Genomic DNA, 26,606 nt, shown 5'->3' with positions numbered 1-26,606 from the left:
CAGTCGTGCATGCTAGGGTGACGATATGAGCCCCCGGCAGCGGGGCCTGGGCCACTATGAATACCACCCTGGAGAGAGGGCTTGCGCATCGGGAATTCATCCGTTGGTAAAGGGTTAATGGAGTCTAAAAGGAGAATCAGTGGATGTTGATGGAAGTCCTTCGTATGGTAGGAACAGTTAGGATGGCCGAGTTTGGTGTACATTCAGTTTTAACTGTTCCCTTCCTGTTCAAAGTGAACAGTAATGAATCCTTAGTACATTGATAATGGAGCCTGATGGATCGTTAACAGAACTTAAGCAATATTGCAAGTCAACTGCCACCAAAATTCATCTTGCATCGGTAATGCTCTCATACCTTTCCCTACCTTTCTCATACTGGTCCTGCGCCGTTCCAATTTCTATCTACCATTCTGGTAGCATCCTGATATCATCTCAACCATACCAATACCGTTTCATAACCATCCCCAGAACGTTCCGACTATTGTTATAGGAGTGTGCAAAGTTCTATTACTGCTCATATATCACTCCCAACCTAACTAGAGTTCACATCATTTTGCAAGGATATTTCATCAAGTGCAGGAATCTAAAAAACAGCTGTTCACACAGCCACTGACTGATGGTTCATAGCCACCCTGAGGATAATAGGAACGCTTGAGAATGGGAGATAGAACAATCTGTGCAATGGGAGTTCAAGGCGAACTTCCTTGACTTCCTTATTGTCATATACCTTATATGAACTGTGGTGGACCAAGTCACAAATGGCACCACATAATGACATACCCCAATCCACTGAGCTGTCTTTGGTGTTTGATGTCGCTATTAGATATAGGCACCTAAAGTGAGAGGGAAAGAATGAAAATTTCACACTTGTGGTTATAAGCTGCATGTACAAGTTATACTGTGCCGCCCAATCTTGTACTTTAAATACTGTGCAATCTAAGCAGAAATGGAGAAACTGTCAATGCACTCCAACCACACATTACTGGCTACTAGCCAATCTTTTTCATACTGCAATTACTGGGTTAATGTCTCTTCTCTTAATTACAGTGATGAAAATTCTGTTGACTATGCATACTGCAATAGGGATTTTACTGGTCAACATCGTAAAAAGTCATAAGTATCAGCATCTATTATGCTTGCCCCTAACTCAGTAGACTTGACAGAACGATCTTAAGTCATTCTAAAAACTCATGCTCCATTGTTCTCAAAATTCCATAATTACATGGAGTACATATATTGATGTCTATAAAACCACCTATGCAAAAATGGCTGATAACATATTAGTAGATAAACTTACGCTCTCATTTTTAGAAAAGACAAGTGACTCAGATACCTTGATAAATAGATGTTCCTTATTACTGCCAGTCATCTAATCCTCCTCCTATTGCTCCAAGACTGCAAATCCACGCATGAACCACAGCAACATCCTTTTTACTTTTGAATTGTGATGCGTTACTAGATTTCTGTAGCTCTGCCAGATGCATGATATTTACTAAATATAGAACTTCATGACATATGAATTAAATATGTTCCTAGGATTATTTATATATTTTTTCAAAACTTTTTCCAACAGTCCATAATTGGCAAGCTAGATTTGTCCCTTTTGTATCGCTTTTTCCATTCTTAAAAAATATTTTCTTCATAAGCTGTTTTACTTCAGTCCCATATGGAGAAAATTTTAAAGGGATAATTTAGAGGGAAAAATCATACAGTTTGCATTTAACCCCCTTTAAGGCAAAATTTCCCTTACCCCCACATTGCTGGCATCCATAAAGATAATCCAAATTTTACCAAGACCAATTCTTAATTTTTGGGGATGGAGGAGGGGGAGAGAGGGGAAGGAGGGGAAAGGAAAAAATGAGGGGGGGAACGGAGAAAAGATGAGAGGGGAGGAGGAGAGGGGGGAGGGGAGAGGAGACGAGAAAAAGGGGAGGGGAGAGGGAAGAGGGAGAGGGGGAGAAAAGAGGAGGGGGGAAAAGGAGAGGGGGGGGGAGAGAGAGAGAGGGGAGAGGGGGGAGGGAGAGAGAGGGGGAAGAGAGGAGAGAGGAGAGGAGGGGGGGGAAAGACTAGAGGAGAGAAGAGAGAGGGGAGGGGAGAGAGAGGGGAGAGAGAGGGAGAGAGAGAGAGAGAGGAGGGAGAGGAGGGGTGGGGAAAGCCCGGGGGAGGAGAGAAAAGAGAGAGAGGAGAGGGAGAGAGATAGGAAAGAGAGGAGGAGGAAGGGGGAGGGAGAGAGGGGAGGGGAAAAGGGGGAGAAAAGAAAGAGAAAAGGGGGGGGAAAAAGAAAAGGAAGATGGGAGAGAGAAGAAGGGAGAGAGAGAGAAAAGGGAGAGAAAAGAAAAAAAAGGGAAAAAGAGGAAAAGAGAGAGGGGGGGAGGAAAAGGGGGGGGGAGGGAGCGGCAGGGGAAAAGAAGAGGGGGAGAGAGGGAGAGAGGGGGGAAAAGGACGATTGGGGGGGAAAAGAGAGAGGGGATGGGGGAGAGGGGGGAGAAAAGGGGGAAGAGAGAAGAGGGAAGTGCGGGATCGGAGAGGGAAAGGGGAGAGAGAGAAGAGAGAGGAAAAAAGAAGGGAGAGGGGAAGGGAAAAAGGAGGGGAGCGGAGGGGCCCGAGAGGAGGAAAAAGGAGAGAGAGAAACCGAGGAAGGAAAAAGAGGAAGGGAGGGAAAAAGGGGAAAAAGGGAGAGAGGGGGGAAAAGAAAAAAAAAGGGGGAAGAGAGAGAGACGGGGAAGAGAGAGGGGGAAGAGAAAAAAGGGGAAGAAGGGAAGAGAGAGAGAAGAGGGAGAGGGAGGGGAGAGAGAAAGGGGGGGGGAGAAAAGACAGAGGACGAGAAAGTGGAGGAGGGAGAGGGGAAAGAGAGGGGGGGAGAGCAAGAGTGAAGGAGAGAGAGAGAGGGGGGGAGAGGGAAAAGGAGAGAGGAGAGTTTTCGAGAGGGGGGAGAAGGACGAGAGAGAGAGAGAGCAAGAGCGAGAGAAAAAAAAGAGAGAGAAAGGGGGAGAGGAGAAGAAAAGGGAGGGGAGGGGGGGAGAGAAAGGAGGGGAGAGAAAGGGGAGGGGAAACGGGGGGAGGAGGGGAGAAAGAGAGAGAGAGGGGGGAAAAAAAAGAGAAAGTGGGGGAGGAGAAGAAGGGGAGAGAGAGGAGAGAAGAATAAACGGGGAGAGAGAGAGAGAGAGAGAGGGGGGGGGGAAGAGAGAGAGAAAAGGGGGAAAAGGGAGAGACAAAAAAGAGGGGGGGGAGGGGAGGGGGGAAAAAGGGGAAAAGGGGGAAGGGGGAAGGGGAAAAAGAGGGGGAACGGAGGAAAACGAAGAGGAGAGAGGAGGAGAGAGAGAGAGAGGGGAGGGGGGAGAGAAAGAAAAGGGGAGGAGAGAGAGAGGAGAGAAGGGGGACAGAAAACGAGAGAGGGGAAAGAGAGAGAGAGAAAAGGAGAGAGAGGGGAAAAGAGAAAAGGACGGAGAGGAGGAGAAGAGAGAGAGGGGAGAGAGAAAAAAGGGAGAGAGAGATAGGGAAGAGGGGAGGAAGGAAAAAGAGAGAGAGAGAGGAGAGAGAGGGGGGGGAAAAGGAGGGGGGGTGGGGGGGGGAGGGAGCCCCGAGGGGAAAAAGGAGAGAGAAGGGGAGAGGAAAAATAGGGGGGGGGGGGGGGAGGGGGGGGGGAGGCGGGAAGGGGGGAGGGGGAGGGGGGGGGGGAAGGGAGGGGGGGGAAAGAGAGGGGGAGTGGGAGGGGAGGGGGGGGGGGGGAAAAAAGCGGGAAAAAAGGGGGAAGGGAGGGGGGGGGGGGGAGGGGGGAGGGGGGGGGAGGGGGGGGGAAGGGAGAGAGAGAGAAAGAGAGAGGGAGAGGGGGGAGGGGGGGAGGGGGGGGGGAACAAAAGAGAGAGAGGAGGGGGAAGGAGAGAGAGAGAGAGAGAAGAGAGAGAGAGAGAGAGAGAAGAAAAAGAGAGAGAGAGGGGGGGAAAGGAGAAAAGGAAAAAGAGGAGGGAGGGAGGGAGAGGAGAGGGGAAAAGGGGGACGTTTTTGAGGAGAAGGGAAAAAAGGGAAGAAAAGGAGAGAGGAGAGAGAGAGAGAGAGCGAGACGAGAGGGAGAGGGAGAGAGGAGTTTTTGGGAGAGAGGAAAAGGAGGGGAGGGGGAGAGAGAGAGAGAAAAAGAAGAGGGGAGAGAGAGAAAAAAGGAAGAGAAAAAGGAAAGGGAGAGAGAGAGGGGAGGAGGGGAAGGTGAGAGAGAGGGGAGGAGAGGGGGAGGAAGGAGGGGGAGGGAGAAGGGGGGAAGAGATGAGAGGGGGAAAGAAGGAAGGGGAAAAAGGGAAAAAGGGGAGGAGAAGAGGGGAGGGGGAAGGGGGAGGAGAAAGAGAGAAAGGGGGAGAGGGGAAAAAGAAAAGAAAAAGGGAGAAAAGAGAGAAAGAGAGAGAGAGGGAAAAAGGAAGGAGAGAGGGGAAGAGAGAGGGAAAAAGGGAGAGAGGGGGGAGAGAGAGAGAGAGAGGGGGAGAGAGAGAGGGAAAAGGAGGGGAGGATGGGAGAGAGACCAAAAGGGGACGAGAGAGAGAGAGAAGGAAAAGGAAAAGAGGAGAGAGGAAAAGAGGGAGGGAAGGGAAGAGAGAGAGGAAAAGAAAAGAGAGAGGAAAGAGAGAGAGAGAGAGAGAGGGGGGAGCGAAAATGAGAATAGAGGGGGAGAGAGAGGGAGAGAGAGAGAGAGAGAGAGGGGAAGAGGAGAGAGAGAGAGAGTTTAGGAAGAGAGGGGAAAGGAAAAAACACAGAGAGAGAGATAGAGAGAGAGAGAGAGAGAAAAAGGAGGAGAGGGGAGGAGGATGGGGGAAAAGAGAGTTTGGAGGAGAATGAGAGAGAGAGAGGGGAGGGGAAAAAGAGAGAGAGGGGGGGGGGAAAAGGGGGAGACAGGGGAGGAAAAGGAGAAGAGAGAGAGGGAGGAGAGAGGAGAGACGAGAGGAGGGGAGAGGAGGGGCAGAGAGAGAGGGAGGAAAAGAGATGGGGGAGAGGGGAGAGAAAAAGAGAGAGAGAGAGGGGGGGAGAGAGAGAGAGAGAGAGAGAGAGAGGAGACCGAGAGAGGGGAGGAGAGGGGGAGAGGGTGGAGGGGGGAGAGAGAGAGAAGGAGGGGAGAGAGGGGAGAGGGAGGAGGGGGGGGAGGGGAAGAGTAAATGTAGTGAGTGAGAGAGAGAGAGAAAAAAGGAAAAAGAAGGGAGAAAGAGGAGAGAGAGGGAGAGAGAGAGAGGAGAAGAAAGGAGGGAAAAGAGAGAAAAAAAAGGGAAAAGGGGGAAAGAGGGAAAGGGAAAAAGGGGAAAAGGGCGAGGGAGAGAGGAAGAGAGAGAGAGTGAGGGGAGAGAGAGAGAAGAGAGAGAGAGAGAGAGAGGAGAGAGATGAGAGAGGAGAGAGAGAGGGGTGAGAAGAGAGAAGAGGGGAGCGAGGGGAGAGGGGAGAAGAGAGAGAGGGGGAGGGGAGAGAGAGAAGAGAGAGCGAGGGGGAAAAAAAGAGGAGGGGGAAAAAGAGGAAAAGGGGGGAAAAAGAGGGGAGAGAGGGGAAAAGAGAGAGAAAAGAGGGGAAAAAGAGAGAGAGAGAAGAGAGAGAGAGAGGAGAAGAAAGAGAGGAGAGAGAGAGTGAAGAGAAGGAGAGAGAAAGAGGAAGAGAGGGAGAGTAGAGGGGGGGAAGAGAGGGAGAGAGAGAGAGAGGAAGACGGGGGAGGGGAAGAGGGGAAAAGGGGGGAGGAGAGAGGGGGGAAAGAGAGGGAGAGGGGAGGGAGGAAGAGGGGAGAAGAGAGAGAAAGAGAAAAGAGGGGAAAAATAGAGAGAGGGGGGGGAAAAGGGAGAGAGAGAGAGGAAAAGAGAGAGAGAGGAAGGAGGGGAAAGGAAAAAACAGAGAGAGAGAGAAGAGAGAGAGAGAAGAGAGAGAGGAGAGGAGAGGAGAGAGAGCTGATAGGAGAGGAGAGAGAGAGGGGGGAGAGAGAGGGGGAAAAGGGGAAAAGGAAAGGGGGAAAAGAGAGAGAGAGAGGGGAGGGGGGGTAAAAGAGAGAGAGGGGGGAAAAGGAAAAGAGGGAGGGGAGGGAAGAGAGGGGAGAGAGAGAGAGAAAAGGAAAAGGGAGGGGGGGAGGAGAGAGAGAGAGAGGAGAGGGGAAAAGAGAGAGAGAGAGGAAGAGAAAAGAGAAAAGAGAAAGGAGAGAAGAGAAAGGAAAAAAGAGAGAAAGGAGAGAGAGGGGAAAAAGGAGAGAGAGAGGGGAAAGGGGAAAAGAGAGAGGATGAGAGGAAGAGGAAGAGAGTGGATGAGAGGAAGAGGAAGAGAGAGAGAGGGAGGAAGGGGAAGAGAGAGAGAGAGGAAAAGAGAGAGAGAGAGGAGAAAAGAGAGGGGAGAGAGAGAGGAAGGGAGAGGGAGAAGAAATAGATTGAAAAGAAAAAAGGGAGTGAAAAAAAAGGGGGGTGAGAAGAAAGAAAAGAGAGAAGAGAGAGAGAGAAAGAGAGAGAAAAGAGAGAGAGAGGGGAGGGGAGAAAAGAGAGAGAAGAGAAGGGAGGGAGAGAGGAAAGGGGAAGAGAGAGAGAGAGGGGAAAAAGGGAAAAGGAGAGAGGGGGGGAGGGAAAAGAGGGAGAGGGGGAAAAGGGAGGGACGGGAGGGGGGGAGGAGAGAAAAGAGAGGAAAAGAGAGAGAGAGAAAAGAGAGAGAGAGAGGGGAAAAGAGAGAGAGAGAGAAAAAAAGGGGAGGGGAGAGAGAGAGAGAGAGAGGAGGGAGGGAGGGAGGGAGGGGGGGAGGGGGGAAAAGGGAAAGGGAGAGAGAGAGAGAGAGAGTTGGGGAGGGGAGAAAAGGAGGGCCCGAGAGAGGAGAGAGAGACAGAGAGAGAGAGAGGGGAAAAAAGAGAGGGGAGAGAGGAGAGAGAGAGAGAGAAAGGGAGGGGGGAAAAAGGAGTGAGTGAGTGGGGGAGTCTGAGGGGAGAGAGAGAGGGGAGAGAGAGAGAGGGGAAAAGAGAGGAGAGAGAGGGGGAGGAGGGAGAGAGAGGGGGGAAGGAGAGGGAGAAAAGAGAGGAGCCGAGGGAGAGAGGGGAAGAAAGAGAGAAAAAGAGAGAGAGAAAGAAAGAGAGAGAGAGAGAGAGAAAGGGGGAGAGAGAGAGAGAGAAAGAAAAAGAGAGGAGAGAAAGAAAAGGAGGGGGAGAGGAGAGAAAAGAGAGAAAAGGAGAGAGAGAGGAGAGAAGAGAGGGGAAAAGAGAGAGAGAAGAGAGAGTGAAGAGAGAGTGAAGAGAGAGAGAAGAGAGAGAGAAGAAAGAGAGAAGAGAGAAGAGAGAAGAGAGAAGAGAGAGAAAGAGAAAGAGAAAGAGAGAGAGAGAGAATGAGTTATAATTTTGTACTTCATATAGACATTTTGTCCAATATTTAGGTAATAGACCTACTAGAAAAAATATATTCTTTGTTTTTTAATTGTAACATTTAAAAAAATAAAAAAGAAGTTGGTAATGTGTAATTTTTATACCAATACTGGGGGCCAAATATAGAGAAAAGTGTATGGGGAAAATTTAAATTTATTTCACATGTTTTTATGAATTTTGTTAAACAGAGAGCTTATTCACCAATAATCTTGATTTCTGTCAAGAATTTTTTTTCAGTTTTATACATTTTAATGTTATTGGTGTTTTTTTAATAGAAATTTATGAATTGTAATAATAATAACAATAATAATAATAATAATAATAATAATAATAATAATAATGGTATCAATACTGATAGCATTATGATAAAAAAAAAAAATTTCCCATAAATTCAAATTTGGGGAAAAATTTAAACGACTTGGGGCCCCTTGGCCAACCCAACTGACTTTCCCGGGGCCCGAGCATTTTTTAGCCCCTGTGTTATAAAAAGGAAGAAGAAGAAGAGGAAGAAGAAAATAATACAGTAGATAGTACATAATACTGCAATCAGTGGGTTACAGAACACTAACAGATGGAAAAATATTCAAACTGAATATAATTTGTAAAATTTTAAGTGTTTTCTTTTTAAAAAATTAAAAAAAATAGCCCTGGAAAAAATTTTATTTAAAAATATTAAAATTTAAAAAAATGAAGATTTCAGAAATCAGCTAGAATGACACACACCCAAAGGGATTAAATTTTTCATTTTAATAAATTCTTATATGAAATTTTAATAATTTTTTGGGGTATTTTTATTTAAAAATTTCCCCAAAATTTCAAATGAGAAATATGACTGTGGAAGCTACAGATACATAGAGGTTGTGGTTAATTTTACAAGTTCTAGTATCATGTACTTTAGGCAATAAGTATTTATAGAAAATGTTGCCATTATAAATTAATAAAATCAGTAGGAATTACTTATTTTCCGATATTTTCATTGCACAAGATCATCACCGACCCCTAAGGATTTGTTAACCCTTAAACAGTGCCCTTGACTCTGTTGTTTACCTAAATGAAACACTGTTGATTTAAACCAAAAAGAATTTATTTCAGTTCCTACAGTTATCAATGAAATATCAACATTATATAAATGTAATACAAGAGATCTGAAGATATATCAAGTAAGACATGTTTTTAATCTTCTTTATATATTTCAATGGTTTCTTATCTTTTACTTAGAACAGTATATGGTCCTCCAACACAAAATATTTGTTAATATAACAGTAACATATACTCAGCAGATTATATACAATTTCCTCCCTTTCTCAAAATCTTGATGAGAATATATCAAATCAAAGTTGCATTAGCTCAAATGGTTGCTTGCAAGTGATAATTCTATTACAATATGGACTGCTATACTTGTTTCGGTGATTTTGACATTCCCAGCATGGGTATACACCATGTTGCTGGATGGGATCCTCAAAATCGCCATCAAATATGAAGGAAGTGGTTACTTGCTGGCAAGGCAATGTAACACACTATTTTTGGAGGACTTCTCTTGGTACAATCAGTAACCTCATTTTAGTCTTTACTTTCAATATAGCCCAGCTATCAAGTACCTTATTTCCCCAAAAAATTTAAAAATAAAAACCCCCGAAAATTGGGTTTAAGGAAATTTTGGGTTACCAAAAAAATATTTGGGCCTAGATAGCACTTGTTTTTTTCCTTCCCGCTGTTCATTCCATTTAAAGTAAAAAGGAAACTTGGGTAAGAGTTTTCTAGACCCCTTTCCCAAAAAAATTGTTTTTAAAACAATTTAAAGTTCCCCGTAAATAAACTTCCCAAATTTGCTTATTAAATTTGTTTAAAATTTGTAAATTTTGATCACAATGGGACCATAAAAAGGGCCCATAAGGGGAAAAATATGTGGAAAAACCCCAAAAAAAAAGGGAGGGACTTGCTTTGGGCTGGTACTGTTTTCCTCTGTGGAATAGCAAACAAGCTGACGTGTTATATTAAACAGGAAGGTGCAAAATCCCTACCATACAAAGTAATGGCCAGACCAATTATAAATTGCAAAGCTTATGGTAATTCTCTTACACAGCCTTTAAACACATCATATATATACTATACATTGCAATCCCTGTAATGATGATTAATCACAGGAAATAACAACATAATCATACAGACTAACATATTATGAATCACCCTTGCCTCCCTACTCACCTTTTTCAACCCCACCCCACGGTGTATAAAAATTTGATTTTTATAAAAAAGTGTATTTTTCCTTTATGTTGAGTTTTAAGGCAGTACTAACACTTGGGAAGAGTGATCCTTTAAGCAGATTTACCTAATATGACATTTACCAAACTAATTCACTGGGGCTGGCTGAACAATAGGACATTTTGGGCAACTTTTTTTGTACCATTCTGATTAAAAAAGCCACAGGGGGAAATATATCTGCCAACTTATATGATAAAATAAATTCACTGTAAAGCATTACATTAAAAGCATATATATTATATAAACATGAAAAGCTGTCACATGAGTTAATGAAAATAGCAGATAGGGTTATGTTCAATTCTTATTTAATCATTTATCTAAGCTTAAGTCAGAATTCTAATTCTGGAAGTTTTAAGTACATTTACCTCTAATAAAGTACCTTAATTTGTTTCTCATAAGCGAAAAAACACAATGGTTTTAAAAGGGGTTTTTTTCTCTCCCAAAAAAAAGTATTGTTTGGGACCCAAAAAAAAAGAAACCTTTCCTTTTTCCCGGGGACATTATAAAACAGTTTAAAACAGGCCATCACACCAGTGTTATCACACAAAATAATGCTTAACTTGAGATATCAAAAAATATCAAATGCTGTATTTCCCCCCCTCAATAACCACCAAGCATCTATCTTTTGGACAAGTTCCAAAAATAATATAGGACACATTAAAGAAAAATCTTTACTTTATTTCTACAATTACCTTGTAATAATGTCCCCTGAGGGGACGCGGTGGCCGAATGGTTAGAGCGTCGGACTCAAGACTGTCACGACGGTAATCTGAGTTCGAGGGGGTTTGAGTCAACCCGGGCCCGGCGCGTTTTTGGGCCCTGGGCAAGGAACTTCCCCCTTTAATTTCCTACCTAGCCAATGGGTGGCCCAAACCTGGGGCCGCGGTCGGCCGAAATGGTTTGAGCGTCGGGCTCAGGGGCTACACGACGGGGAATTGAGCTTTGAGGGTTCGACACCCGGCCCCCCGCGGGTTCCCTTGGGGAAGGAAAATTTCCCCCTCGATGCCGCCTAGCCCCCCTGGTTGGCCAAGGGCCCGTCAAGTAGTGCCCGGGAAAAAGAGAAAGGTTTAAATCGATAAAAAAAAACCGGGGGAAGGCAATGGCAAACCACCGCTCTAAATTGCTAAGAAAAAATCATGGAAGCCCAAAGATCGTCAAGGCCGGGTGGGCCCCCAATGGTTAGAGCGGCGGACTCAAGACTGTTTAAGACGGCCAAACCCGAATTCGAGGGTTTTGAAATCCCCAACCGCCGCGTTGTTTCCCCTTTGGGGAAGGAACTTCACCTTGATTGCCTGCCTAGCCAAAGGGTGGCCCAAACCAGCCCAAGTTTAAGTGTGGTTTCCCAAAAACCCGGATAAAAAAAGAGAGAATGATTACCAAAAAGGGACCACCGGGACTTCCGTGGAAAGGAATTGGGGACCCCCACCACGTACTTTTACCCAAAAAGCATTTGCAAAATGGAAAAAAAAAAAAAATTTAAGTATCATTTCTTTTGAACCCCGGGGCCCCCAGACATGAACCTACCGTTAAAAGAAGAAGAATGTCCCCTGACCATTGGGAATGGGTGAAAGGAGAAAAGAGTGTCAGGTTATAATATGTGTCTTCACAAAAGTATTACCCTATTGCTATTAGAATAATTTTAGAGATGAAACTTCATATAATAATTTGCACAGCAAACTAAGTATTCTGATCAAGAGATACTGTATTTTTACTTCATTCAACACCCATTCTAAAAAGTTTAAGAAGGTAAAAGAAAAAATAAAACCCCTTCACAAAAAACCCTTAAAATTTTTACTTCTAAAAAAAATATTAAAAAAAACTATAAAAACTACCCTAGTCATAAAACTATTTTCTATCTAATAAAAATTTTTTGATATAAATAGGGAGAAACTTACTGGATGAATTTAGCAATTTTACTACTCTGTATATATATCCAGCAAACTTCCATTCAATGGCCATTACTTTATAATTCAGATTTATTTGTTTATCAACATTCTCCAGTTCCTTGTACTTAGTCTTAAAACAAAAAACAAAAAATAATTTATGGTCACATTTCTACTACCCAATACTGAAAGTATAATAACAATATTATTTGATCAAGAAGATGAAGTGATATGAAACTAGATGTAATTCTGACATTGTCATAAAGTAAAAAAAAAAAAAATACATTTAGGGCTGCCCGCAAAACATTTTGATTTTTACTGCTAGAAATTCACTCAATAAAATACTGCATTTGATTGCATCACTGCTTCCTTACACTAAAAAAATAAACTTATTCCAAAAATTAGTTGAAAATAAAGTTTTTTATTTGTTCTTTAAAAAATTAATTAATACTGTATTTAATTTCAAAAAAAAATATATAAAATTTTATTCAAAAGCCTATAGTGGGATTTTGGGGATTTCCCGGCACTCATCCGATTTTATACAATGAGAAAGGATCTTTGTCAACTCAAGAACACTAAGAGGACAATAAATAGACTGATACATCTACAGATTCGTAATTAAAGTGATAAACAGAAGTAGGACTAACTTAAAATGAGTCAAAATTTCCATTTCTGTCCGTCATAGGCCTACCTTTCTGTGTCTGTCTTACACATCTCTCGAGCCCGATCTTGGTTATTCCGGAACCACATGCCAAAGACACTTTCCTTCTTGGGGTCGATAAATGAATGGTTTTTAAATAAAAGATATTAAATTAAACCCGTCTAAATTTCTTCCCCGCCCCTGATAATCTGTCCCCAAAAGTATTATGGGCTTCTTGAGTCCTAATGCCAAGGACCACTTGGTTTCGGTTTTATTTTTCCGTGCTTTAGGGCGGTAAATTTTTTAAAATGTTATTTACACCAGAAATGGGATATAATAATTAACTCACCCAGTCAAGGGCATATTTTAAGCTCTTGGTGATGAACTCAAGACGCTAAAATCGGTCTATTCAAAACAAGTGTTCCTTCCATCAGCCATGTTGGTGTGGGTTATCTTGATCATTTGTCCGATTACCTCATTTTGTTTTTTGTTTTATTTTTTTGTCTAGCAACAGGATTGATTTAGACGTTTAATAGATAATTTTCTTATAAAATAACAACAAAAAAGTCTTAAGTTAATCATGCAGCAGATACACGGCAAAAATCATAAAATCCAAAGAAAGGACAGCGATCACCGAAGTCAATCCTCATAGCTTTCGGACGCCATCACAGACGCAGAGGGAGATTTAAGAGCGATTTGGGTGACCGGAAAATTTTTGCATCTGAAGCTCGGGCGCTGATTGGGTTTAAAAAGGCAAAAGGGCACGGCTCTTCTGCTAAATAAAATTTTTTCTTCTTTTTTTCACCTTTCTATACTTTTATTTTTTTTTCTTTTTTTGTGGGGCTACATACCCCAAATTTCAAGGCCCCCATATTTGGTGTTTCCCTTGAAAGAAATTATCTAAGGGCGGGTTTCGAAAAATAAAGGGGAGGCAGCGGAACAAAAATAGAATACCCAAAAATCACTCTGGTGATAATTTTTTACAAAATGGTTAGTATTTTTTTATATCATAAGGGAAAAATCAAATTAATAATTTTAAACTGGCAGCTAAAAAATCCATTTGGAGCGGGTCTTGTGTCAAACTTTACATACACCGCTTTAATTGAAAATTAATTTGGAAAACAAAAACAAAAAAACAAAACATTAGAGCAAAGTCTAAATTACAGACAAACAAAATAATCACTTAAACCCTCCTGTTTCCCATCATTAACCTGCCGCCGATACAATTAGTGCGGGACAAATGGTGGTTAAGAAAGGGCAGAAAGGCACTCATTGAATAGGCCCCTTCTGCCCCTAAAGCGGAGTGAGTGTTGGCTTGGAATGGGTTTTTGTGTAACGTTCTCCCTGCTTTTGTGAGTTATTGAGTTCTGCAGCATGTATTTTTGCTCGGAGGGTCGTCATGGGTTGTGTCGAAAGCAAAAAAAAATGGTTTGGGGGGAATGTTTTTGCAGTGATATTTAAAACCCGGGTTTTTTGGCCATTTCGGGGGATGGTTTGGGGGGGATGAAAGTCCGGGGGTGAAGGGTTTTCCCAAAACCCAATCAAGTGCGAACTTAGGGTTGACGACGGGAACAACCTTGCAGAGAAGATCAAACTCGAAAGGCTAAACAAGAGTAACAAGTTTAAGACCAAGTACGACCCGCGAATCACGGCCAAATATGATATCAAAGCACTCATAGGCAAGGGGACGTTCAGCAAGGTGGTTCGGGTCGAGAACAGACTCACGAAGCAACCTTATGCCATCAAGATCATCGAGTCCAAGGAAGGGCGGGAGGCATTCGAGGCCGAACTGGCAATATTACGGCGTGTGAAGTGCCCCTATATAATACAGTTAGTGGAGGTGTTTGAGAGTGTGGATAAAATATACATGGTGATGGAACTCGCCACGGGTGGAGACCTCTTTGACAAAATCATGACCAAAGGCCCTTTCTCGGAGAGGGACGCGGTTAAGGTCCTCAAGATGGTGCTGGAGGGCGTGAAGTACTTGCACCAATCTAGGCATCACTCAAGGGAATTTAAGCCGGGTTAAAATTGCTATAAATTTCCACCCCGGGAAAAAAACCAGACTCATGATCACGGACTTCGGTCTGGCCCACACCAGGAGGTAGGTCGGTGCCAAGTTGGGTTGTGCGACTTGGGGTCCGTGTAGACCCGCACGAACCACGTTATGGGGGCAGATTTACATTTAAAGGGGAAACGAACAAAAAAAAATACAAAAAAAATTTCATCGAGAAGCAGTTAGCCCATGAAATTTAGTTTGTGTCATTAGTATTTAAATATTGGGGCTTAAGTATTAGTTTCTAAACGATTAGGTAAAACTTTTGAAAAATACCTTTCTTGTGAGACTGCACGAGCCTGTGCTTGCATGCGCGTGTTTATGTGTATGCTTGTATATGTGTTTGTATATATATAGGCCCTACTATTGATGTGTATATGCTTGTACTCGTGCTTGCGCGTGTAAATGTATTAGGTTATGAGAATATTTGCAGTTTCGATTTAACCTTTCATGAATGCATTAAAATTGGGGTTTAGAAAAAATACTAGATGTTATGTACCTATTGGTTTAAAAACCCTTTTTAAACCTTTCATGAAAGGGTTTGGGATTTGATAAAGTTAAAAAAGCGGATTTTTTTTTTTTTGTTTTTTTTTTTTCACAAACCGTCAATCTTGGGGAACTATATTCCTCATTTCAATTATCCATGTTGATCTATAATTATTTTCCATCGCCAGTGATATAAATGAAAGTATTGGCAATATTCACGAAGTGCCCTCCTTTCCCCTCAGATTTTAAACCCCGGGTTTCTGCACCTTCCTGGGGAAAAACCAAAAAAAAACATCCCAACCCGGGGGCGTCGCCCCAGACCCCATCCGGATCCTCACCCGGTCTCCGTGGACTTGCTCCCCGTGCTGAATTTATCGCGATCTATTTTCTTAATTTTGATTTTTTTTTGCTTACGCAGATTTTTTCATGTATTAGGAGTAGTTTTTCTTTTTGATTATGATAGTACATTGAAATTTTCCCCGTAAAAGTATACCAAAGTAAACGTGTTTTCACTTTTTAAAAAACCCCCACGATAAAAAACCCCAGAGAAATGCGTTTTTTCGGCCCTTCGGTCCATTTGGGCAAATTTTAAAATTTTACTGTATAGCTGCGGGAAACAAGCTATGCCAAGAAATCTTTGTGGGTGCAAAACACCTGCTTGTAAGCGAACAATACATCGCAGAAAACATCACATTCATACTGTGCCCCGTACAAGATACTACACAATATAAACCCCCCATGGAAAAGGGGAAAGGTATTATTGGCTTCGTGCCCCCAGAAATTTTTTTTAATCCGGGGCACCTAAAGTGGCCCGCACCCTTTTGCAGACACTTTTTATTTTTTAAATTTCCCAAAACTAAGAGATCTGGTTATATTTAAGAAACTATCCGAGGTTTTGTTGGGCCTTGCAGGTTTTATGTGAAACCTCCCACGCAATGCTTAGCTGGGAAGGATACATTTCTCAATAAAGGTACGAGTAAATTTGGTCGAGAGACATCAGTTTATGCGAAAACCTGTGGAAGTAAGGCTTGCCAAATGCTGGGATTATGAGCTACAACTCCATAGTTAAAGTTTTTAATGCAAGGTTGCGGAGAACATAAAGTAAAGCGCGATTTAAAGTTTTTGAGAGCCCTTGTTTAACTGTTGATCGGAACTTTCATTCTTCGCGTATGGGAGCACACGTTCATTCTAAGAATTAATCCTGTGTCATTTAGGATGTATGGTGTGTACCAGCGCCACCAGCCCAAAGGATTTTATTGCTGGGGGGTTTTTTGGAGGACATGGGCCCCTCAAGCCCCCCCTGCCCCCATGCGGGCTTCCCGGGACTTGTCAGAGAGTTACCTTTTTCCTTCCCCGATGAAAGGGTATTGCCAGCCCCAAGGCAAGATTGTATTATTTTTATGGGGGAAAATAGCTTTTGGTTTTTTCCTTCCTTGTGTATGGAGTAACTGTCTCACGCAGCAACTGTTTGACAGTCCAAAGAAAGTTGCCACAGTACATGCTGTGGCGTAAGCTGTCACTTTTAGAATATGTACGCCAGAACTCCCATAATTGCAGGGACGTTTGTCATTTTTGCGGGGACATTGCTCGTTCACTGCATGGGTGAAGAGCTGCAGGCATAGCCCCAAGGGTTTGGGGTTTTAATAAAAGGGAAAAAACAGATTTACGGCCCCCTTTTAAAGCTTTTTAAAGACAAAGAACCCCCGTTGTTGGTACGGGTTTCGTTTTTTGGGGGTTTTGGTCAGGGGAATTTTTGCCCCAAATAAAGTTTTAAAAAGATGAAAAAAAATTCAGAGGGAAAAATTTTTCTTTTAAAAAAAATTGTTTTAGAAAAGGAGGGGAAAAAATTTTTTCTATCTTTTTTATCACTTCAGCCATGAAAGGGAAAGCCCTAGTTTCCAGACGCCTGGACGACTCTAGTCTATTGATAAGCCTGGAGATGGTCTGCCTGAATTAAGACATTGGTCAGATCAATCTCGGGCCCATTGACATTGCCAGGCACAAGGCTTTCACCCTCAGTCACAAAGAATGGCTTAATCTATCCTCGCCTGGGGCTAGGATTTTTTTTTCACTGCGCCAGTGCAATCTTCGGAAAGTCATTACCTTGGGAGGCCTCGTCAGATGATAATCTTATTCTCTCGAGAGACATACCGTTAGTAACTGAGAGTTCTAGAATACTACTTCAGAAATTTCCGGCCTTTTTCTCTTTCTTTCTCAAGTTTTCTTCGCTTGAGTTGTGAGGTAGACGAAAAGGATTGACAAGGAAGTCTCTTATGCACTGCGTTTATATATTTGTGTGTGTGTGTGTAAGTATATGCTTATGTATATATGTATGTAAGTATATGCATATGTATGTGTATGTAAGTATATGCATATGTATATGTGTATGTAAGAATATGCACATGTATATGTGTATGTAAGTATATGCATATGTGTATGTGTATGTAAGTATATGCAGATGTGTGTATAAGTATATGCAGATGTGTATGTAAGTATATGCATATGTGTATATGTGTATGTAAGTATATGCATATGTGTATGTAAGTATATGTATATGTGTATGTAAGTATATGTGTATGTGAGTATATGCATATGTGTATATGTGTATGTAAGCATATGCATATGTGTATGTAAGTATATGCATATGTGTATATGTGTATGTAAGCATATGCATATGTGTATAGTAGTTGTTTAGGTAATATATACGATAGACTCACCCATTACCATATCTAGGTTTAATTTACCCCAAATTAAGCAAATCCGCATGAGTGCACACACAAATCGCCGCATTCGAGTGTGTATGTGTGTGTGTGTGCATCCGTGCACAAGCGCATCGTCCGCGTTCCATCACCGCCGGTACGAATAAAAAAGAATGTTTATATATATTTATATGTATACATATATGTGTGTGTATATGTAAATATATGTATGTATATATTAATATATACATATATACATGTATATATACATAAGTATATATATGTTCTAATGTAGGAGATCTCTATGTAATGTTTTATAATGTATATTATATGTATATATATGTATAATATATATGTCTTATATTGTTCTAGATGTATGATTATATGTATTATAGATGTATATAATAGGTATATATATATTGTACTATATATGTATATAATATTGTGTGGTATATATATGTATATGTATGTAATGTGTGTATATATATATGTACAGATATATATGTATGTGTATAGAGTATGTATATAGGAGATAATATGTAGGTGTATATATATGTATGTGTATAATATATCTATATAGATATATATATATATATATATAATTATATTTATATATATATAATATATATAATATATATAATCTGTTCCATGTGTGTGTTAAGTGTGTTGTTTATGTATGTATGTTATGTATGTATGTATATATGCATGTATTGTGGGTTTTTCTTCTATTGCATCAACACGGAAGAGTGTTTTTATATACATATATCTGCATATAATGATATATACAATGTATATATTGATAAATACATGGGTATATATTGATATATACATGTGTATATATTGATATATACATATGTATATATATATATTATACATACATGTGTATATATATATATTGATACATACATGTGTATATATATATATTGATACATACATGTGTATATATATATTGATATATACATCTGTATACATTGCTATATACATATGCATATATTGATATATACATATACATATATTGATACATACATATACATATATTGATATATTCATATGTACATATTGATATATGCATATGCATGTATTCATATATGCACATGTATGTACTGATATATGCACATATATGTATATATATATGTATGTGTATATGCATAAATGTATACATATATATGTACACATATATGTGTGTATATATATGTGTATATGTATATACATGTATATGTGTATATGTATATATATCAGTATATACATATATATCAATAAGTCAATTCTATAATTAAAAAAGAGATATATATATATATATATATATACTTATATATATATATATATATATATATATATATAAATATATATACTTATATCATATATAAATATAGATGCTCTATTCATCATATCTCTATACTTTATACTATCTCTCTCTCTTATATATGTACTTATAGACTATATATCATATATACTTACTCTATATATCTTATTATATATCATATCTATATATATATATATAGATCTGTATATAGATCCTTATCTATATATTCTTTTAAAAAAACAACATACTATATATTAATATATATATATTATATCTCTACTTACTCTCTATATCTATATTATATATTAATTAATCATATATATGTAAATATATATATACTTTCTCTCTATATAGTCCTTATATATATATATATATATATATATATACTTAGTATTCTTTAGATATATATATAGATATGATATTAAGTCTAGAATATATAATATATATATATATATATATCTAAAGATATAGTGTATAGCTATATATCTCTATATATCTCTCTCTCTATATATACGTATCTATCTATCCCATATAATTATAAGATATTATATATCTCATAAGTATATATATACTATATATATATATCTATATACTCTATAGTATATATATATATCTATTATCTTTAAAACTATATATCTCTCATCCGCTATATTCATATATTCTCTATTCTCTCTATCTATATATATGTCTATCTTATATATCTATATACTTATATATTTATATAACTTTATTATCATACTATCCGTATATACCTATATATTCTATATATATATCTATATATATATATAGATATATTCTATCCAGTCTCTCTCTATATCGGTCTAATATATATAAGTATATAATTTATATCCCGTACTACTCTATATTCTCTATCTATCTCTACTATCCTATATCTATAATATATATTATATATCAGATATCATACTATAGTATCTTCATCATCTATATCTCTATCTATATCTTATCGTCTTATCTCTAATACTATATCTCTCTCTTAATATATCTTCTACTTATATATAGTATCTCTATATATAATATAATATATATATATGTATATATAAGTATAATATATAATATATATATTTCTATATCTATCTAATCATAAGTATATATATATATAATATTATATGTCTATGATATATATTATTATATATATATATATATATATATATACTATCTTCTTATATATTATAGTATAGCTTCTATATATATATTTTAATCATTTAAAATTAAAATTTATTTTTAAAAATATATATATCTCTATATATATCTTATTAATCTAATTTCTATATATATATATATATATATAATCTATAATATATATATTATACTATATATCTAATTACATATATATTTTATATATATATATATATATATATTATAACTTATATCTATATATATACTTATCTATTCTAATATTTTATCTCTATCTCTTATATACTTAATATAATCTATACTTATATATATATATATATCTATATATCTATGATATATATATATTATATAGAAGTATAATATATCAGTATATATATAAGTATATATATATATAGTATATCTAGCGATATATACCTATACTGTCATATATACCAGATATATCACTATATCCATATATATTCATTTTTTTTGTTGTTTTTGTAAAAATACATATATATGATATATATATATATATATATATATATAATATATATATCAATTATTAATTTCGATATTCAATAAATATATATATATATATATTATATATATATGTATATATATATATATATATATCTATATCATTGTATATGTGTATTAAATATACATATTTATTGTATATATATGTATATATTGATATCTATATATGTATATAGTTGAATATTTATTGTCTATATTTGTCTTATATATGTATATAGTGATATATATATTATATAGTGGAGAAGATTGTATATATGATAATATATATGTGATTATTTCTATATAATCTATGTATATCTTGATATATATATATTATCTCTTGATATCATATAATATTGTAATAATATTGTTATATATTGATATATATATATGTATATCTATATGTATAATATTGATATATATATGTATGTATTATTTATATTATATATATATATGTATATCTTGATATTAGCTATATAGATATAGTATATGTGTTGTCATATTGATATATATATGTATAGATTGCATATCTATATGTACATACTATAGGAATATTGATATATATATGTACTATATAGATATTGAATATATAATTTACCTTATATAGATATAGATATATGTATCTATATACATATATCTATATATATATCTCATATATCGATTATAATCTAATATGTGTATATTGATATATATAGATTAGATCATAGTATATATATATGTATATATTTGATCTATATATATATAGTATAGATATAATATATATATGTATAGATTGATATATAGATAGATATAAGAGATATAATATATGTATATATTGATATATCTATATATACACTATTATTATATTATACATATATATATAGATATCTATATTATATATATATATATCTAAGATCATATCAATATTAACATCCATACCATAATATCTATATATATAGATCTTTATATATATATAGATAGATTGATATATATATATATATATATATATATAATTATTATATAGAATGTTATACTAGATATATATATCTATCGATATTATCATATATATCTATATATATCTATATATATATATATATAATATTTATATATAGATTATTATATATAAGATATTATATATATATATATATATATATTCGATAGATATATATATCAGAGTATATGTCTCTCTAGATATTATATAATATACGACTATATAGATATATATATATATCTCTCTCTATCTACATAATATATTGTATATTAGATTATGTATTATATATATATGTTAAATATGATCTATGTATTATTGCTCTATATCTATTGTATATATATATCTATAATATCTATAGATATAATATATCTATATATAGATTATGTACTATATGATCTTATATATAGATATATGTATATATGGATATTATATATAGTAGATGGTATTATATTGGATTTAATATATAGATATATGTATATATTGATATTAGATATAGATATATTTATATATTGATATTCATATCTAATATATTAATCTATTGCTCTTATAGTAGAGACTATTGTATATATTGATCTAGATATCCTAGATATCTGTATATATTGATATATATATTATATTAGTTAATGTATTCATTGATATATATGTATAGATATATTGATATATATATTGATTATATATTGATATATGTATAGATTGATATCTATCTCTCTACGATATAGGTATCTATTGATAGATACTTATATTTAATTATAATCTCTATCTATGTCTATTCTCTATCTAGAATATCTGTATCGCTTGATATATATATCTACTATATAGTATATAGATATCTATCTAATATATCTAGATCTATCGAGAATACTCCTCTATGTATAGCTATATCTATCACTCTCTGATATCTATATAGTATATATATATACATCTCTATATATATCTATCTATATATCTATATATTTATATATAGATAGATCGATAGCTAGATAGTAGATAGATAGGTAGAATATATGTCTATCTTGATTAATATCTCTCTATATCGATACATATATATCTATATCGCATAGGATGTCTATAAGATATATAGATGAGATCGATCATAATATAGATAGATAGATACTAGATAGATATATGTATATATTGATAATATATCTCATATAATATATAGATTCTGATATAGAAATTGTATATATGTATATATAGATCTTAGTATATACTATTGATATATCGCATATCTGTATATATTGATATATAGATATATGTAATCATATTCGATATCATTAGATATAATGTATATATTGATATATAGATATATGTATATATTGATATCGAGATATCGTATCTATGGTCTCTATCTATATCTCTGTATTATTGATATATAGTATGTTATCTTGTATATATAGGTATCTATTTTATATCTATATACCTGTAAATATTGATTATTGATACACTATCTCTATTATATTATATCAATATACTATATATAATATAAATGTAAATCTTGTATTGCTTATATATAATTATACTTATCTATATGTTGTCTGTCTGTATGTATATATTAGTATATATATATACTTAGATCTATATATATTATGGCTGTCTGTATTTAGGTATGTCTGTATGTATATATATATGGATATGATATATCTATAATATATATATCTCTCTCCTGTAATGTATGTAGGTCTGTATTCTGTCTGTCTATATATTAATTATATTTATATATATCTATAGCTATCATCTATAGCTCTATATCTATGGTATGTATGTATGTAGGTATGTCATGTATTTATATATATATTTATTGTATGTATGTATCTATTGATAATATCTATATATATCAGTTATTATATCTATTTGTATCTAGATATATAGATGGTATGTATGTATATATTGATCTATATATATTACTATATATATATATATATATATATATATATATATGGTTATGTCTGTATAATATTGGATAGATATATATATATAATATAACTTCTCTATATATATCTATATTCTCCCTCTAACTATATCTGTTTGTATGGATAATATTGATATATATATATATTATCTATCTCTATCTCTATATCTCTCTATCGTAGATTTATATCGATGTATATATATACGTATATATATATAAGGTATATACTATATGATATATATCTATTCTACTCTATATTATCTCTTATCTCTCTTTATTGATATTACTATATCTCTTATTATATATTGATATTATATATTGATATAATGTATTCTTGATTATCTATTATAGATATAGATACTGTCTATATTGATATTATAATGATCTGTGTATATATTGTATATATAGAATATATGTATAGATTGATATATTATTATATCATATCTATCTCTCTCTCCCTATCTATATATTAATCGTTAATAGTATTGATATATAATAGATATATGTATATAGAATTATTGGTATATTATCTATATATATATATATTATAGAATTATTGATCTTAGATAACTATTATCTATTTGATATATCGTATATTATATATATTGATATATGTATCTATGTACATAATATTGTATATAGTATATGTAATATATTGATTATTCTATATTTTCTGTATTTATCTATAGGAATTTTTTAAATATGTATATAATTTATATATAGATATATGTATATATTGATATCTACGATATGATATCTGTGCATATTGATATTATATTTATATATTGTAATATATATGTAATATATTTGATAGATATATGGTATAGATTATAGGTGTTATATAGATATTCTATAATTGTATTATTGATAGATATATATTTTATTGATATATATATATGTATATATTGATCTTATATGTAATTATTGCTATATATATGTGATTTGCTATTATATATATGTATATATACTATATATATGTATATATATTAGAGATATATATGTATATATATATAATAGTTTATATATGTAGCATGTTTGATATATATATGTCTATGTTGATCCTAATCTATGTATTATGTTGATATATATATTCTATGTTGCAGATAATATATTTTAATGTTGATATATATATGGCATATGTTGATATATGTATATATGTAATATGTTGATATATATATATATGTATATGTTGACTATATAATGTATATGTTGATATGTATGTATATGTTGATATAAATATATGTATATGTTGATATATATATGTATATATTGATATATATATATATGTATATATGTATATATGTATATATTGATATATCTATATATATATATATATATTATCTATATATATTCTTATGTGTATATATCCATGTATATATTGATCTGTAGATATATCACATGTTATTTGATATGTATAGATTCTATATAAATGTATAATATCTATCTATAATAGATATATATATATCTTATAGTAATATGATATATATAATAAAATGTATATATATATATATATTCTATATAAATGTATAATATTGATATATTATATATATAATATTATATATAGTATATATATATAAATGTATATATTGATATATCTATTATATATATATATATATATATATATTATACTAATCTAAACTGTCTCTCTGAATATCTATATATCTTATCTCTATACTGTCGATATGATAAATGTATATAAATTTGATCTATATATTATATATATAACTGTATATATTGATATATATATAAAATGTCTATATTGATATTATATATAATGTAATATATTGATATATAGGTAAATTTATATATTGATAGATTATATCTATCTACTAGATATCTATAATCTCTCTATATATATAACTGCATCTATGATAGATATAATATATCTCTATCTAATATCTCATTATCTATATATTATATAATGTTATATTGATATATATACCTATAAGATCAGTATATCTCTATATCTATAGCTATCGCTATCTACATGTATATATTGTATTCTCATCTTATATATCTCTCTATATATATATATCTCATATATATATATATAAATGTATATATTGCTAATATCTATATATATATTATATATATCTATACGATATATCATGTATAATCTTTCTATATCTCGGCTCTCTTGTTATCATTCTGTACATCATATTGCTATATCTAGACTGTGTATATATATCTCTATCTATCTATGTTACTCTCTTATATAATATCTAAATAGATCATATATATATTTTGTCTCTCTCTATACATAATAATATCGATCCTATGACCTCTCTCTCATAGATGTATCTCTCTCTGCAATATATCTATATCGTCTATATATATATATATACTATATCTATCTATATATCTATGAATATATATTCTCTATTATATATCTTAATAGCTATTAGATATTTATATATATATACTCTATTCTCTTCTCTTAAGATCTATTGATACTCACTTATATATCTCTACTCTACCTCTATATATCATCTCTGTTCTATCTCTACTCAGATACCTATATCTTGCTATCTTATATATATATAATTAAACATCTCCTCTATTCTATCTATATATCTCTATCTCTCCCTCTCTCTTGATATCTTCATATCATCTCTCGACTTCTCTCTCTATATATGATATCATTATCTCTCTGTCTCCTATCTTGATTATTCTCTCTCTACTATCTTGCTATATCTATCTCTCTATCTCTATTCTATCTATCTCTCGATATATATCCCTCTCTCTTGATCTCTCTACTCTCGTACTCTCTTGCTCTATCTCTATACTCTCTATAGCTCTATATCTATATCTCTATTGATCTCGATCTATCAATATATATTTATCTCTCTAGTACCTATTATCTATAGAATATATATATATATATATATCTCTCCCTCTAATACATCATCTCCCTATCTATATCATATACATATATATACATATAATATATCCAATATATCTATAGCGATATATCTATATATATTCCATAATATACATAAATTATCAATATATACATAATATATATACTATATCTATATAGATCTATATATACTATCTATATAGTCATATATATATATGTAGATATATATGATATATAATATCTATATAACAGATAATATATATATACTGTATAATATATATAATATATTGAGATTATCTTATATCTATATATTATCTGTTATATGAGATATATAATATAGTATGTAGCATATATTTATATCCTATGTACATATTTATATATCTTGATATATATAATATATATATATCTTATGTCTATCTATATGTCTCTATTTGTATATATTGATATATATATGTGATCTATCTATGTATAGAATATCGTCTATATCTGTATATATGATCATATAGATATGTGTCTTCGTTATCTCTAATATATAGGTGTATCTCTCCT

General features: G+C 34.2%; 1 protein-coding gene across 1 annotated transcript in view; it reads left to right on the top strand.

The window, feature by feature from the left end:
• The first annotated feature begins 12,350 nt into the window (after positions 1-12,350).
• LOC119578550 (serine/threonine-protein kinase H1 homolog) overlaps positions 12,351-26,606 on the top strand; it is a 66,409-nt gene continuing 52,153 nt past the window's right edge. Inside the window, 3 exon segments of the mRNA XM_037926119.1 lie at positions 12,351-12,392; positions 13,635-14,114; positions 14,116-14,228. Of these exon segments, the coding sequence (XP_037782047.1) occupies positions 12,351-12,392; positions 13,635-14,114; positions 14,116-14,228 (635 nt within the window).

Source organism: Penaeus monodon, chromosome 11 (genome assembly GCF_015228065.2).
Source record: "Penaeus monodon isolate SGIC_2016 chromosome 11, NSTDA_Pmon_1, whole genome shotgun sequence".
Lineage (NCBI taxonomy): Eukaryota > Metazoa > Arthropoda > Malacostraca > Decapoda > Penaeidae > Penaeus > Penaeus monodon.
Note: the sequence above shows the minus strand (reverse complement) of the source record. Positions and strands in the feature narration are given on the sequence as shown.